Here is a 16,738-nt window from a genome sequence, read left to right as displayed (position 1 = left end):
GTATTTAATTGAAAATAAAAAAAAATTGATTACTTAACGAAAGGATGAATAAGTGAAAACAAAATTTTAATTATTAATAAACTAACAAAGTAAAATCACTGTAGGTACCTGTCAGTCCTTCCGGTGTTTCTTTGTTATCTATTCTAAAATATTTTGTACGTAATTTTATACCAAAGTTCTCTTCAAGTTCTTCTCTTTTCAGGCTTAACAGTCTGAAATTTTTTATTCTTTCTCTATTTTTCAATATAAAACATTTTGACACATTTTTACGCATACAAATTTACATTTTTATACACAAAGTTGACACTTGATATTTGAATATGATTACTTGCAATATATATTTAAACTTTGTTGCAAGCATAGTACAATAATAACATTAATTAATATTAATTTAAGCAAAAAAAAAGTTAATTCTGAGTTTGTCGCACTAAAAATGCCCGATTTTTGCAGTTTTTGAGTTTTGCGAGGTGATTCGCCTCCGACGAAACTAGCGCTCTCATTGGCTGAATTCAAATTTGAGTGGGAACTATAAAAGCCAATGAGAGTATATTATAAAACCTAAAGGCGCCTTTACACATGATTTGCACTCTTTGGCAACATTTTTTCAATTTTCACTTTTAATTAATTTTATTATTGTTATGTGATTGTGAATCATTTACAAGTGTATAATTAAGTTATTTATCAAATTAGTTTAAATATATATTACGGAAAAATATATTAATTAATTTATATTCACCTGTCAATACTCGTGGATGCGTGTAATGGTTACAAGTACAATGTTTACATCTTTTACATAAATTTTTTACATATTTACAACGTTTACATGCATGTTTTATATTAACAAATATAGAAAGAAGATCAAATTTCAAAGATTGTTAGTCCTGAAATGATATTTTAGAGTAATATTGTTATCTCTCCTTACAAAGTCGCAAATTAAAAACATAACCTATACAATCACTTTTCAAATTTGTTTACTTCTCCTTTTTATCTTTTCGAGATGACTTATTATCGAAAAATATAGAAAGAAGAACAAATTTTAAAGACTTATAGTTCTCACATGTTATTTTAGAGAAATATTGTTACTTTTTGGTATAAAAATCGCAATACTTGAAATTAAAAACATAACCTATAATCACTTTACAAATTTGTTTACTTCTGTTCCTTCTGTTTATCTTTTTGATATATATAGATATACTCTGATAAATTCGGAACTATAAAATTAAGTCTAAATTAATATTTATATTTTTGCAGATACAAAGTAAATTTAGTGCTTGTTTGTTTAAAAAAAAGTTGAAAATGGAGTTGACAAAAGTGTTGGAAGTATTAACGAATCCAAACATAAGTATGATGAATACATTTTTTCTTTGATTACAAACATTATAGAACAGTTAATTTTATTCAAATTTATCAATATGTTCTTAACAATTTCAGAAAAGGAAAATCCCAGTGAAGAATGTATTTTGCAGGCAATAATAAAAGAGGCCGATTCCCTCTTGTCAGACGAGTTTCGAAATGAAATAAAAAATATAAATCCAGAAAATAGTTTAATGTAAGAGTTTCTTATTTACTTACTTATAAAAAAAATTGGAACAACAATGGAGAATATTTCCCATTATTTCTATTTTATAGAAATTATTTTTATTTATTAATCAATCTTTTACGTCCGAGAAATATTAATAATAGATTTTCTCTGACGTTTGAAGGGTAAATTGTTCTTTACTTTTACTTGCTGAAGAATTTTTTTTTAATTTTTATTAATTTTTTGATTCCCTGAAGAGGAAACCATTTAGATTTCGAAACATTGGAGTAAACCAATTTTTTTAAACGTATTAATTTGTCCGAATGTTTTCGTTTATTTTCCTTCATCTATTTTTATTTACTTATTTATAAAGAAATGTTTTCCATTGTTTCGATTTGATGGTTTACCATTTAATGTAAGTTTTTTTTGTTCACTTATTTTCACTAGTACTTATTTACTTATTTTTATTAGTACAACAATGGAAATTATTTTTCTTTTACAGTAAACAGTACCTGTACATAATTTTATTTATTCTGAGGGAATTGGAAAAAATGGATTTAGGAACAGAAGAAAATATGCTCAGCGTCAGTCAATATCAAACAATTAAAAAATCGATTGGTTTCGCAACATCAATCGGCATAATTTCTTGTCTGATACCAGGAATCGGAATGGAAAATTCACAAGTCAGTGAGTCAAGATTAATTGAATTGAGCCAAGAAACTTTATCAATCATGCAGGTAACGAGAAGAAAATATTCGAATATTCAAGGTCCTAACTCTACAGTCCTATCTCAAAATTATCTAATTAAATTTTATTTAAATTTTCCTTTCAGAAATATGAACGATTGTGTGATACGTCGAAAATATTTTCAAATTGTTTTTCCAATTTATGTTTACGTCCAGTATTACTTCCTTATCTTGGTTCATTGTTCGCGGCACTATTACAATTATCTTTTGCTCCATTAATGAAACCGAAAACTGAAGATTCTTTAAAAAATTCAAAAGCTGATGATTTTAAAATGACAAATGAATTGTATTTGAAATTAAAGAGCGAGCAACTGGAATTTCAATCGATATTGAGAAAATTAATCGATGCATGTCCTCAGTGTGAAATTATGAAAGAATTCATGATTTTGCATGGTACGAAGAAATCGCCAAAATGGTTACGAGAGAATGTTAGAAATTTTCTGGCTGAAATAATTATTCAACCTTATGGAGTTATATCATTGATACAAGCGATTTGCGAGGATACTGAGGATTCTGGTAATTGGCAAAAATTAGATATTGTTGCTAAATTAATATCCATTACGCATGGCAATAATCCTGAGGAATATTACAAGTCAATTTGTTCTCAGGTGAGTTTATTAATAGCAGGTTCCGTACTCATCTACAAAAACCTACAATTTACTAAATTTAAAAAAAAATTTGCTACTATTTGAATACTTTTTTTAGATTTGTGACGCTAAAAGCTACTTTCTTCGCTAATAGTTGAAATCAAAAAATAATTTTTTAAATTTTTGATCAAATTCTTCGAAAAAATTCAAAAAATTTTAATAAAATTCTTTCAAACGATTCAATTATTTTCAAAAAATTTTCGAAATTCAATTATTTTCAATATAGGTACTATCTTAATAAAAAATTCTCCAAAAGAATTTAAATATTTAAACCCCATTTTTTATAAACTACTTTGCAAGCATTGAATTATTTTCATAAATAATAAAGTTCTCACAGGAATTCAATTATTTTGAAAAATTTTAATAAAGTCTATAAAATTCAAATATTTTCAATGTTTATAGAATTCTTTAAAAAAAAATTTAATTACATTCCTCCAAAGAATTTAATTTTTAAAAAATTTGATACAATTCTTTAATAGAATTCAATAATTGTCAATACAACCCAAATTAAACTAATGGAGAGAATTTAATTATTTAAAAAAATTTTCATAAAGTTTTTGGAAACAATTCAATAATATTTAAAGATTTTCATATAATTCTCTGCGAGAATTCACATATTTTCCTAAATAATAAAATTCTACGTAGGAATTTAATTATTTTCATTACAATTTTAATCTAATTTCTTAAAACAATTCAATTATTAAAAAAAAAAAAATTTGCACAGGAATTCCATTATTTTAAAAAATTTGAATTAAATTTTTTTCAAAAGAATTCAATTATTTTAAATCCAAATTTTAATTAAATTGTTAGGAGGGGTTTTGTTATTTTTAAATATTTTCATAAAGTTCTTGGAAACAATTCACTTATTTTTAATGATTTTTATAAAATTCTCTGTAAAAATTCAATTACTTTCATAAAAAATAAAAATTTTTAGAAATTCAATTATTTTTAATACAATTTTAATAAAATTTCTGGAAAGAATTTAATTATTTTGAAAAATTTTAGTAAACATCTACCAAAGGATTTAATTATTTTTTTAATAATGTTAGTAGAATTCTTCAAAAGAATTCAATTATTTTTAAAAAACTTTGATGTAATTTGTTTAAATTAAAATTTAATTATTATTTTCAATACATTTTTAATTAAATTTCTTGATAGAATTTAATTTTAATAGAACTTATCGTAGAAATTTAATTAATTTTAAAAATTTGTCAAACTTCAATTATTTTCAATACATTATCTACCATTTTAATCAAATTTCCCTAAAAAATTAAGTTATTTAAAAAAAATTTTAATAAAATTTGTCGCAAGAATTCAATTATTTTCATTATAATTACAATTTGGATAATAGTTCTTAATAAAATTGAATTATTTTTAAAAAGTTTAACAAAATTTATTAATAGAATTTATTTATTTTTAAAAATTGTGATAATAAACTCTTTGAAAGAATTTAATTATTTTCAGTACAATTTTCATTAAATTCCTCTTAAATTTTCTTTGAAACAAATGAATTTGTATTTTTACAAATGTTATTGTTTTAAACATTTTTCTCTATTATTTTCATAAATAATAAAGTTTTCACTATAATTTAATTATATAATTAATTTAATTTATATTATTTTTAATAGTATTTTAAATGAATTCTTTAAAAAATTCAATTATTATTAACAACTTTATTAAAATTCTTCGGATTTTTAAAAATTTTGATAACATTCTTTACAAGAATTTAAATTTAAGAAATATTTAATTACTTAATAAATTATTTATTTTTAAATTGAAATAATTGAATTCTCGTAAAACTTGCTTAAGAAGAATTAATTTAAAATTGAATTTCAGTTAAAATTTTAGAAAATAATTGAATATAAAAAACGTTTTAGTGTAAGTTTTTAGAAATTATGAAATTTCGAAAGATTTTTAAATAGAAATCTTTGAAAATTTTAATTGTTGTTAAACTGTGATAATAATTAAATTTTTGTTTCAAAAAATTATTATTTTCTTAAAAAATGATTAAATTTTCGAATAATTTTATTTAAAAAATTTCAACAAAAGAATTGATTGAATTTTAGAAGAATTACAGTTGTAATTTTTAGAAATAGTTCAATTTCAAAAAGGCTTTACATTCAAATTATTGAAAATATTTTTAATCCTGTAGAAAAATAACTAGTTGTTATTTTATTTTTTTATTTACAAGTAATGTAACAATAGGCCTGTAGCCTTTTTTACATAAGTGTTTCTTCTTTTCTCATTCCTCCCTATTCACACAAACAAAACGCTCTTATCTTTACTAAATAAAAATAAATAGTTATTTAAATATTTATTTTAAAAAAAATTTTTCTATTCTTGAATGTAATTTAATTTTGAAATTACGAAAAAATTGAGTCGTCAAATTTAATTTTTATTTTTAATTAAACAGAATTTTTTTTCAGTTACTAGAGATTTTAATGGCTAAAAATTTAAAATATGGTACAACTATCGCAAATTCTTGCATGGCCGCATTGTACGAAGTGAATCCGGAAATTTGTAGAAGAAAAATATTTCACGTACTGGCGGAACCGTTTTTAGTAAAACCCAACAATCGAGAAGAAATTTTGAAAAGTGAAGAAGAAGTATCAAAGTGTATAGAGATACTTTCGAAGTGTTTTCTCAGCAGCGAAGCAGAATTTAAAACATTACCAATAAAATTACTTTTTGAGATAGCTCTTCCTTTATTTCACTTACATATGAAGGCGTCTAAAAGTGTATCTCATTGTCGCGCAAAAGTCCGGCAATTATTATTAAAAATTCTCGAAAATGAAACAACGAGAGAAACCATATTTTCTCTATTCCTCGAACACGAGATTTCCAACACCCAAATGAATCAAAATTTCGGCAATAAATTATCCTTCGAATTTGGATCAACCGGTGGTTTTCATATAACCGGCAAAGAATTTATACCAAATCACGAAGAAATTGCCAATTGTCTCTTCGATCTTGTACAATCAAATGAAATTCTCGCCAGTTCTTTATTCAATCATCTATTAAAATTCTTGGCAAAATTTCAAAGGACAACAAATACCAATTTACTCGAGACCGATTCCGATCTAATGGAGAGAGTGACAAAACAATTGTCAACTGTACAACTTATTTCGAATCTTGCAAATACGAAAACAATTCAAGAAGCTCAGATTAAACGGCCAAAACCACTTTTATCGTTTATTCAATCAATTTGCAATGAGACGAAAAGTGAGAACAAGGATGATGACAGTTTTGATATGTTATACACTGGTTTGATGTTGGTAAAAATAATATTAACCGACAGGGGAAAACCACAGGACTGGCAACCCTTTGATGAGTTTAGTCAATTTTTAGAAGGGGTGAAAAAATTGAATAAAATATCTGAACACGCTAAAAATTTAATGAACGAAATTATCAATATTATTAAATTGCGTTCTAGTTCGCAAAAGTTTTACGATATGTCAGTCGATCCCAATCGGGAGAGTGAGTTTGATAAGGCCTTAAAAGATCTCACTGATCCCATGCTTCCGGTTCGTGGTCATGGAATCATTGCATTAACGAAATTAATCGAGAATTCTAATTCTGAAGCAATCGCTAAGAAAGATGTTATCTTTTATTTATTTCAGGTAATTTTTAAATTATCGAATTTATATATTAATGATAAAAAAAATAGAATTATTATTACCTGTCGGAATGCAACTCTATTTTAAAAAATTTTTTGTATTAAAAAATGTCCAACATTATTTTCACTTACAATTTACAATTATTATTGTTAGTTATTGTTAGTTTCAGAATATTGTAAACATATTACTGTAATAATATTTAAAAAATCGAGTTGCATTCCAACTGGTTCCACTGTAATTTACCTTTTTTAAGGCAAAAAAGTACAAAAAAAATTTGTTATTTTGTTAATTAGGAAAATCTCAAACATGAAGATTCCTTTATCTATTTAGCAACAATCAATGGAGTTTGTTCACTAGCAATTCATTTTCCGCAAAAAGTTCTTGAAATTCTTGTTCAGGAATTTATTGATATGCCACAGAGAACAAGTACAGGTGAAATTGCACCGGAAACGAGAGCGAAACTTGGAGAAATATTGGTGAAGACCACCAGAGCTTTAGGTAAAAAAATGTATTTATTAAATTTTATTAGGATCATTTAAAAAAACAAATTTTTGAATTTAGATTATTATTAAACGAAAATTTGAAATTTAACAGGTGAAATGGCACCAGCGTACAAAACACTATTAGTCAATGCCTTTTTATGCGGAACACGAGATTCGGATCCTCTTGTTCGTTCCTCCAGTCTCTCCTGCCTTGGGGAATTATGCAAAGTTCTTGGTTTTAAAGTTGGAAATCTGATAACTGAAGTAATTATGCATTTTCAAATTTTTTTCCTTAAAATTAAAAAAAAAAGATTCAAAGAGAAAGTTCTGGCATCTATATATTAATAATCGTTGTATTCCGGATTTGTATTGTATTATATTTTATTTTTCGATCATTTTTCTTTTTTAAAAGTTTTCAATTTTTAAATTATTAATAAAATTTTAATTTAATGATTTAAATTAATAGGTATTTAATGTTTTAAATTAAATTAACAAAAAGTTGAACTAAATTTTATAATTTAATTTAACATTCTAGAACAAAAAAGTAGTTACTTTAAATTTAATGTAAAAAAACAAATTCTTACTAATGCAAAATATGGTTAATGTTATTTATTGTATAAGAAAAACTAGATTTATAGTTTTTTTTATTGTCTTCTTCTTCGTAGAACTGAAAAATTAATTATTAGAAATTTCGTATCAAATTCTGTTCAAATTGATTGAAATTTTTACTAATTCAGATTTAGAGAATAAGTTTTCTTGTACAATTTTTGCAAGAAAAATTTAGGAAATATTTTATTTTCCATTATTTTGAGATGAATATTTTTTTAATTTTAAGGCTGCGTCTACAATAGAAAAAAATAATGTGTAATTTGTAGTGTAATGTGTATTGTTTTTGGCATTGACAATTGTTACACAATTTTCTACACATTATTTTTTCTGTTGTAGACTCAGCCTCAGGGGCAATTACACTATACATTACACAATTTTCTACACATTATTTTTTCTGTTGTAAACGCAGCCTAAAAGAATACTTTTTTGTTTAAAAATGTTATAACTTTTAATCAAAAATTATGTATTTACGAAAATAATTAAATTCTTGCGAAGAATTTTATTAAATTTTTTGAAAATAATAATTGAATTTTAATGCAAAATTTTATTACTTATAAAAATTATTCAATTCTTTCGAGAAATATTATTAAAATTGTATTAAAGTAATTGAATTCCTGGACAGAATTTTATTCTTTAGGCAAATATAAGAATTTTCGCAGAGAATTTTATTAAAATCTTTAAAAATAATTAAATTTTTTCCAAGAAATTCCTTCCAGCAATTAAATTAAAATTTGTATTTAAAGTAATTGAATTCCTATAAGGAATTCTTTCAGTTCTTTTGAAGAAATTTTATTAGAATATTTAAAATATTTTAATTTCTATGCAAAATTTTATTATTTATGAAAATAATTGAATTCTTTGAAGAAATTTTATTAAAGTTATAGGTATTCAAGAGCTCAGAATTTTATTATTTAGGAAAATATACGAATTTTCGCAGAAAATTTTATTAGAAACCTCATAGTACATAATTGAATGGTTTACAACAACATTATGAACATTTTTTAAAATAATAATTTCTTTTCATGAATTTGAATAAAATTCTACTAATAATAATTGAATTCTTTTATAGAATTCTAACAAAATTTTGGAAAATATTTGAATTCTTTGTAAAAATTTTATTAAAATTTTTCAAAATAATTCAATTCCTGCGAGGAATTTTATTATTTACGAAAATAATTGATTTCTTGCGAAGAATTTTATTAAATTTGTTTAAAACAATTGAATTCCAGTTCAAGATTTTATTACTTATAAAAATAATTGGATTCTTTGAAGAAATTTTATTAAAATTGTATTCAAGAGCTCAGAATTTTATTAAAATCTTCGAAAATATTTGAATTGTTTCCAACAACTTTATGAACAACTTTTTAAAAATAATATTTTCTTTGCATGAATTTAATTAAAATTATACTGACAATAATTGAATCCTTTAAAGAATTCTAATAATATGTTTTTTTATAAAATATTTAAATCCTTTGTAAAAATCTTATTAAAATTTTTCAAAATAATTGAATTCTTGCGAGGAATTTTATTATTTATGAAAATATTTGAATTCTTGCAAATAATATTTTACTAAAGTTTTAAAAAATACTTGAATTGTTTCCAAAATCTTTATTAAAATTTTTCATAATAATTAACTTTCTCCAAGGAAGATAATTAAAATTTTTATTGTAAACAATTGAATTCCTATAAAGAATTTAATCAACATTTTGAAAATAATAAATAATAAGAATTAATTAATTAGTTAATAAGTGAATTTTTAAAAATTTAGATTCCGAAATGATTAAAAAATTGAAGTTAAAATTTAAAAAGAAAAAATTATGTTATGTTATTTATTTAGTATTATTATTATTATTTAATATTAATATTATTATTTATTTATTTAACCCTAGAAGGAGTACGTTAATTTACTCACCCTCTAAGGAGTAACTGGGGTGTCCCGACACCCCACGCTTTAAACTTGTTTTATAAGGTTTCTATTTGACGTAAAAAAAATTTATTATAATGAATTATTGATTGGTTTTTTAGTAAGGAATATAATAATATTATTCATATTTTGATAAATTTAAAAAATTTTGAAAAAAACCATAAAAACCAAAAAAAACACCAAAAAATTGCAAAATTGACTTTTTTCACAAAAAACGTTGTAGTTTCTTAAAAATTTGAATAATTTAAAAACTATTTTAGGTTTCTAAAGTTAAATAGATACACTTTTTAGGGGAAAAAATTAGTTTTTGTATTACTTCCAAAAAACATAATTATTTGAACATCTGAAGTGAAAGAAATTAAAGACAATTGACGAATAGTGAAAATCATAAAAATGGACTATAAAATGGACTTAAACAATTAATATTTACTAAAAATGGTGTTATAAATTTAAAATTTTACAAATTTAATATATCTGAATATATTAACATTAAAATTAATAACTTATGAAATGATTCTGTAAATTAATATTTAATGAAAGTTTTAATTAACAATTCCTAATACCTCTAATATATGTTAAAATATTATTAACAATATAGAATTTATAAATTAAATTTGACTGTCATATACTACATTTTTCTGTATTAGAATTTAATTTCTGACTGTAGAGAGAGCACAGAAATTTTTAATAAATCTTAACTCAAATTTCATAAGTTGTTACAAATACAGAATGTCTATATTTTTCATAAAAATATAATTTTTGTATAAAAATGTTACTTTTTTATAAAATACAACTTTTTCATGCATAACCTATCAATTTATACTTTATCAGATGATTTTAACTGATTAAAAACGATTTTTTAAAAAAATTGAATTTACTTATCTTGACAATTTTTCTAACGTTAGGGAGTAACTGGGGTGTCCAGACACCCCAGACGTATTTTAACAGGAGTTTGAGCTCTTCCTAGAGCAAAACTTTTGGCGGCACATACAAGTGTCAAAAGATAGAGGTTCAAACTAAATTATCAACGGGTTTTGAGCGTAAAAAAATTATTGGTTAAGCCATGGGAATACTTTAAATTTTGCTTGGGGTGTCCAGGCACCCCAGTTACTCCTTCTAGGGTTAATATTTATGTTACTTACCTAATGAAACACCGCGTTTTATACTCGTAACATTTGCTGGTAATATAAATAAATTCCGTATAATTTAATTAATTCTTAAATTAATTAAAAATTATTTGGTATAATCACCAAAAACGGTGATTATTTTGATTTAATTCGTTAATTATAATAATACCTTCGATAATTATTATAATACCTTTGATTTCCACATTACTTATAATTTCTCCTTTTTCCAATTCTAGATTCTTTATTGCATTGGTTGTATAATAAAAACTGATAAGGATCATCAGTGTAGAAGGGCAGGTGTTATGGTGGCGACACTTTTGCTGAGAGGACTCGGAAAAGATATGCTGACGAGTTTAGGAAATGATCTTGTGATATTATATCGTGGTCTCATACACTTGAGGGACAATGATGACGATTCTGTTTTACGATTACACGCTCAATTGGCCCTTGAAGAATTTGACGATGTTGTACAAAATGTTCTATTCGCCAAGCCAAAACTCGAAAAAAGTATATTTTTGCTCCGCTGAAAGAATTATATTAAAAAAGGAAAAAAAAAACCGAAAGTAGGTAAAACACTTTTTTATTTTTGTCATTTTTTTCTTTCTTTATTATTCTACACTTACATGTAAATACTGTTATTGTAAATTATATAGACCTAAGTAAAAAATATAAATATGTTTTTTAAAATAAATTTTCTATTTAATTTAATTTTCTAGTTAAGATTAGAAAAAAATCGCTGAATTTAATTAAAATTTACAAACTGTGAGTTTGAAACAATGTTTTAATAAACGTAGAGAAATAAAAATTGTTCTATTCTATTTTTTACGTACTTAATAACTGCTACTGTGTAGATAATTATAAATTATTAAGTAGCGAGATACAAAACGCGCGGATCGTCTTAGTCATTAATTAACAATAAATTAATAAACTATATTCGTTCATAAAATATCTGAGAGAGAAAAACGATTTCTAAAGATATTTTTCTTTTGATAAATACTCTACTATTTACATGATGTAAAAAATTTCCCACGTTTTGTCAATTTGTTTCCTAAAATTTGTATACAATACAAAAAATTATTTTAATAGATAATTTTAATTCTTTTACGTCATAATTTTTTTAAAAATTATTTTTAAATTTCTTTTACTTTACTTTTGCATTTTACTTTTGTTTTATTTATATTTTATCATTATATTCTATTTTAATTTTTCTATTCTAATTTCATTTTCATATTCTATTATTATTTGAATAATTTTACATCGATTCTAATTTTAATATTTTTTTTTAATTTTTAGTGACGTATTGTCTGTTTTTAATTACCATTAAAATTTATCCCGATCCCAAAGTAAAAACAAGAGGTCCAATTAAATTTATCTAAATTATTGGATATAAAATGTAAGAAAAACAATTTTGTTTTGATTGTAATCATACCAATTCCATTGCACTCGATTTGGTTTGAGAAAAAAAAATTTAAAAGAAAATTGTGTCCTCCGAAAATGCACCGGCTAATCGAATATTATTTTGTTCAAGGCAAACGTATAATCGCTGTGGTTGTGGAGTCGACAAGGGTGAAGGTCTAGGCGTGACTGCTCGCAAAATAAATTCCTTGCTCGAGGGTTCAGAGAAAGATCTATGTTTTCCATCTCCCGCCGCATCCACTTCTTCAGCATTTGATGGGGTATGAGTAACCTATACGAAAATTTATTCCAAATAATTTTAAATTTAAATTAATTTTATCCAGTATAAAATGATTCAATAGTTTAGAATTTGAATTTTCTTATCTGGCAAAATGTAAATAATTTTAATCGTATTGATGAATAATAATAACAAAATATTTTACGAAACAAATAAATATTTTTTTAAAAAAATTGTTTCTCTTTGAATTCTTTTTATATTAATAATAATCGCCGTATTCTGGTAGTCTGTTAGCAGTTTTTTCTTGGTTGTTAGCTCTTTTTTATTAGGCTGTTTTTGATTGATTTTTTCTTTACAAATTGTTTTGATAATTTTTTTTAAATAAGGTCTTGAATTTTAAAATTAATAAAATTCTAATTAAATTAATTGAAGATGAAAATAGTTACTCATAAATAATTGTAAAAAGACTCATTTTTATAACTATAATTTTTACCATAATTGAATTCCTCTGGAAAATTTAATTATTTATGAAAATTGAATTTTTGCCCAGAATTTTATTAAAATTTTTGAAATTAATTTTATTTCTCTGAAGAATTTTATAAATAATTAAATACTTTAGAAAATAGTAAATAGTAATAATTAGTTAATAAGTGAATTTTTCTTAAATTTTGAATTTGAAATCATTTCAAAAAAATTCTGTAATCATACGAAAATTTAGTTTTGGAATTTAAAATGTTTATGAATTTAATTCCTAAATGTTGCATAAATTGAAATGAATTCGAAATATATTGACCTTCTGAGACTCGCAGAAAAGTTTTATTATCTCTGAACCAATGTTTCCTCTCGAACCATTTGGTATAGAAACTTCTTTGCCTGTCATTAGTTGCACAACGAATGACGTGACTTCTTGATCGTCGCAATTTTCGGCAAATTTGCCCTGCAACGATTTCACCTGTTCGATTAAACCCTCTTCCACTTCGATTTCTCTGATAATATCCTATAGAGAAAATAAATGATTATTTCCTGATTTTAGAGAAATTAGACGAAGCTAAAACAAAAAGCAAAAGAAAAAAAAAGAAAAACTATTACCTCGTAAAAATGCATTTTTTGATGCACCGGTTTACTTGCGAGTTGCAATTTATTTTGAATATTTTGCACAACATTTTGAATATTCGGCCGCGCTTCCACTTTCTGTTCGCTGAGAGTGATAAGAGCAGCGTGAGTGAGAACCGGTAATAAAAGTTGAGCAATTTGACCGATTCGCTTTGAACTTAAATAAAGTAGAGCTTTCTCCGCCTCTCGTGTATCATCGAACAGTCGCTTTTGCCGATGAGCTGGAACAGGTTGCGCTGAATTCCAAGTTGTCGTCCAAGCATTATCCGGAAGTAACATTCTCTGTGAAAGATGTCCTGCGAAAAAGAAACAAGAAAATTTTTCATTCACTTTCATTTGCTTTTCCTCTGCAATATATAATTTTAAAAAACTAGAATTTAAAATCCAAACACCGTAATTGTTTAACTATTTTCAAATAAGAAAATATAACATTTTAAATTACAGAGATTTTTTTTCTTTTTACTTTTTTTTCTACTTTTTTATCTTCTGAAAAAAATGTTTCTTTTTTTTCTACAGAAAAAAAAATTTTTTATTTTTACATCATTCAAAAAAATTAAGTTTAAATAAATTAAAATATAGAAGAGAATTGATACAATTTTTCTAAATTGTCAATTTTTAGCGGAAAAAAATACTGAAAGGATGTGGGTGTGTCAATCAAAGTCTAATTCATGTTCAGAAGTGAAGTAAGCACAATTACATATTTTGCAAGAAAACTTGCCTCACTGATGTAAAAACCCTTTAATTAACGAGACATTTCTTTCAAAGTCGATTGCTCTATTTGCCAATAGTATGTCATGCATGTTTGCATTCAACAAAACGGGGAGACAATTCTTCTTCAAATTGCAAAAGATTTATAATAAAAATTTAAAAGAAAAAATTGACCAACCTTTCGGTTGACCCCATTCGTCTAAAGTGTCCTCTTCAACCCAATCGCGGGGCGAATACCAACGAATAAAGTCTTGAAGCACAGCCCCTGGATTAGCAGCCTAAAAAAAAGATTTGATTATTTTCTAAAGGACTCGTTCATTAATTACAATTTTTAAATTACGGAAATGTTAATTATTAATTTTATTATTAAATCTATTTTCATCATTTTCACTTATTATTATTATTTTGTCTTATTATTATTTTAATATGTCCGGAGAGTATGAATTTTTAACTTTTATTTCGACAATTTTCAAAAAAGCGACCTTTTTCGATTTATTTTTAAAAAAAATGCGATTTTTTTACTTTTCTTCAAAAGATTGTAACAAAATATTTTTTGTATAAAATGCAACTTCAGGCAAATATTTCATTTATTTATGATTAACTATTCTATGAGATTAAAATTTTGAAATATATAATTAAAAAGTTTTAAAATAATTAATAAGTTTTGTAAAACTTGATTTGAAAATAATTTATTTCTTGCAAGAATTTTATTTAAATTTTTGAAAATCAAATTTTAAAGAATTTTAATTGTAAATTTCCAAAATAATTGAACTCTCGAAAATTTTAATGAAAATTTTTTAAATGAACTCTTGTATTTTTAATTTTTATATTTGGAAAGAAAATTCTTAAAACATTTAATTACCTACTTTTTAATAATTTTCAAAAAATGCAATTATTTTTAAAACTTATTTACGTTTTTTCAATTATTTGAAAATTTTTCAATGACATGTAATTAAAAAATCTATTATCTCTTCAAAAGTATTTTGAAAATATTTTCAAAATCTAATTTCAAGAATTTGTTTACTAATATTGCTTTTTAAATGTTTTGAATCTTATATTAAGAAAGTTCTAATTTAATTTAATTGAGGAGCCGGGAAGAAGAACTCGCCGAGCGCACCAACGTATTCTCTAATATCAGTCGGGGAGCAGTGAGCGCCTCTGGGCCTGTCACTGCTACCCGACTGATATTAACGCATGCGTTGGAGCGCTCGGCGAGTTCTTCTTCCCGGCTCCTCAATTTTTAATTTTTTGATTTTGAAGATTAAATATGTAATAATAAACACATTTTTCTTTAAAAAATGTTATAATTTTTGATGATTTTACAATTTTGAATCTGAAATAATTTAATTCTTGTGTAGAATTTTATTAAAATTTTCAAAAATAATTGCATTGTTTTGACGGGTTTTATTCGAATTTTTTAAAATAATTACATTTCTGCGAAGAATTTTGTAAGTTAAAAATTTATTGAATTCTTAAAAATAATTTTTTTAAATAATTTAATTCATCCGAGTAAATTTACGAAAATTGTATTAAAAAAATTTAATTGATACAAAGAATTTATTTATTCAGAAAATCATTGAATTTTTTCAAAAATATTAGAAATAATTGAATTTCTTCGAAGAATGTAATCAGAATTTCCAGAAATTATACAATTCTTTCGAGAATATTGAAAACAGTTGAATTTCTGCGAAGAAATTTTGTAAGTTAAAAAATTATTGAATTCTTATAAGGAATGTTATTAAAAATGTAATTAAAATAATTAAATTCCTGTAAAGAATTTTATATTTTATGATTTAATTGAATTCCAAGGAAGAATTTTATTATTCTTAAAAATAATTAAATTGCCGTGAAGAATTTTATTATTTATGAAAATAATTGAATTGTCGCGAAGAATTTTATAATTTTTGAAAATATGTAATTAGTTTTTCGTGAAGATTTTTCTGAAAATATTTGAAAATAGTAAAATTATAATTAAATTAGACAAGTAGTTAATAAGTGAATTTTTCAAAAATTTGTTTCTCAAATTATTCAAAAACTGAAGTTGATTTTTGAAAATAAAATATTTTGTTTATTTAATATTAATTAATTAATATTGAAAATAAGTGAAAAAGAATCAAAATGTATTGTTTTCTTTTGGACAAATTTAGAACTTATAGGGTAGTTGCACCAGTAAAAGAACAAATTGATTATTTATCACGATATTTCACAAATTATAACTTTTATGACTACTTATAAAAAGAATATTTTTTAGTTCCTTATTTCTTCAAAATATAGTTTATGATAAAAAAAAATAGATTTAATATGTAAGTTAATTCTGAAAATAATTTTTTAATTTTTTGGTGGGTTATGAACATGATAAATGAACGAAGCATAAACAGAAAAAAGGTTACAAGTTTCAGGTGCAATTAAATAATATTTCTGGGTGCGTAATCAGGAAAATATGAATTCAAAGTAAAAAATATCGAAAGTATACATTTCCTTAAATGTTCTTTTACTGGTGCCACTACCCTAATATGAAATTGAAAAACGGATCCTATTTTCATTTGGTTCCTGAAAAATGTAAAATAGTAGCTTTGTTTCTCGAACTAGATCAATAATGATAATTGTCAGTAA

General features: G+C 23.8%; 2 protein-coding genes across 6 annotated transcripts in view; one reads left to right on the top strand and one right to left on the bottom strand.

Annotated features, from left to right (window-relative positions):
- Window positions 1-556: 556 nt before the first annotated feature.
- LOC122509787 (transport and Golgi organization protein 6 homolog) lies at window positions 557-12,292 on the top strand. 5 transcript variants are annotated; one of them, XM_043624034.1, is made up of 10 exons: window positions 557-758; window positions 1,252-1,342; window positions 1,432-1,549; window positions 2,022-2,256; window positions 2,352-2,873; window positions 5,339-6,532; window positions 6,823-7,027; window positions 7,124-7,275; window positions 10,908-11,234; window positions 12,200-12,292. In XM_043624034.1, the coding sequence occupies exons 1-9, from the start codon at window positions 753-755 to the stop codon at window positions 11,196-11,198; spliced, it is 2,814 nt and encodes a 937-aa protein (XP_043479969.1). In that variant the 5' UTR covers window positions 557-752; the 3' UTR covers window positions 11,199-11,234; window positions 12,200-12,292. The 5 variants fall into 5 exon arrangements, with proteins under 5 accessions (XP_043479969.1, XP_043479967.1, XP_043479968.1 ...); XM_043624032.1 differs by having other exon boundaries at window positions 557-764; XM_043624033.1 differs by having other exon boundaries at window positions 557-764; window positions 10,908-11,238.
- The window catches only part of LOC122509789 (rab3 GTPase-activating protein catalytic subunit), an 82,586-nt gene continuing 77,805 nt past the window's right edge, over window positions 11,958-16,738 (bottom strand). The window contains exons 11-14 of the mRNA XM_043624037.1: window positions 14,304-14,403; window positions 13,394-13,713; window positions 13,098-13,301; window positions 11,958-12,358 (exon numbers count right to left, since the gene is read on the bottom strand). Coding sequence (XP_043479972.1) covers window positions 12,140-12,358; window positions 13,098-13,301; window positions 13,394-13,713; window positions 14,304-14,403 — 843 coding nt within the window. The 3' untranslated portion in view covers window positions 11,958-12,139. The remainder of the gene's footprint in view (window positions 12,359-13,097; window positions 13,302-13,393; window positions 13,714-14,303; window positions 14,404-16,738) is intronic.

This window comes from Leptopilina heterotoma, unplaced genomic scaffold (genome assembly GCF_015476425.1).
Source record: "Leptopilina heterotoma isolate Lh14 unplaced genomic scaffold, ASM1547642v1 Lhet_63, whole genome shotgun sequence".
In the NCBI taxonomy this organism is placed as follows: Eukaryota; Metazoa; Arthropoda; class Insecta; order Hymenoptera; family Figitidae; genus Leptopilina; species Leptopilina heterotoma.
Note: the sequence above shows the minus strand (reverse complement) of the source record. Positions and strands in the feature narration are given on the sequence as shown.

Bases quoted from the DNA above. Each gene is read 5' to 3' on its own strand.
- LOC122509787 (XM_043624032.1), top strand. The intron at 1,343-1,431 runs GTATGATGAATA...TAACAATTTCAG, and splicing joins ATTAACGAATCCAAACATAA to AAAAGGAAAATCCCAGTGAA. The intron at 6,533-6,822 runs GTAATTTTTAAA...TTTGTTAATTAG, and splicing joins TTATCTTTTATTTATTTCAG to GAAAATCTCAAACATGAAGA.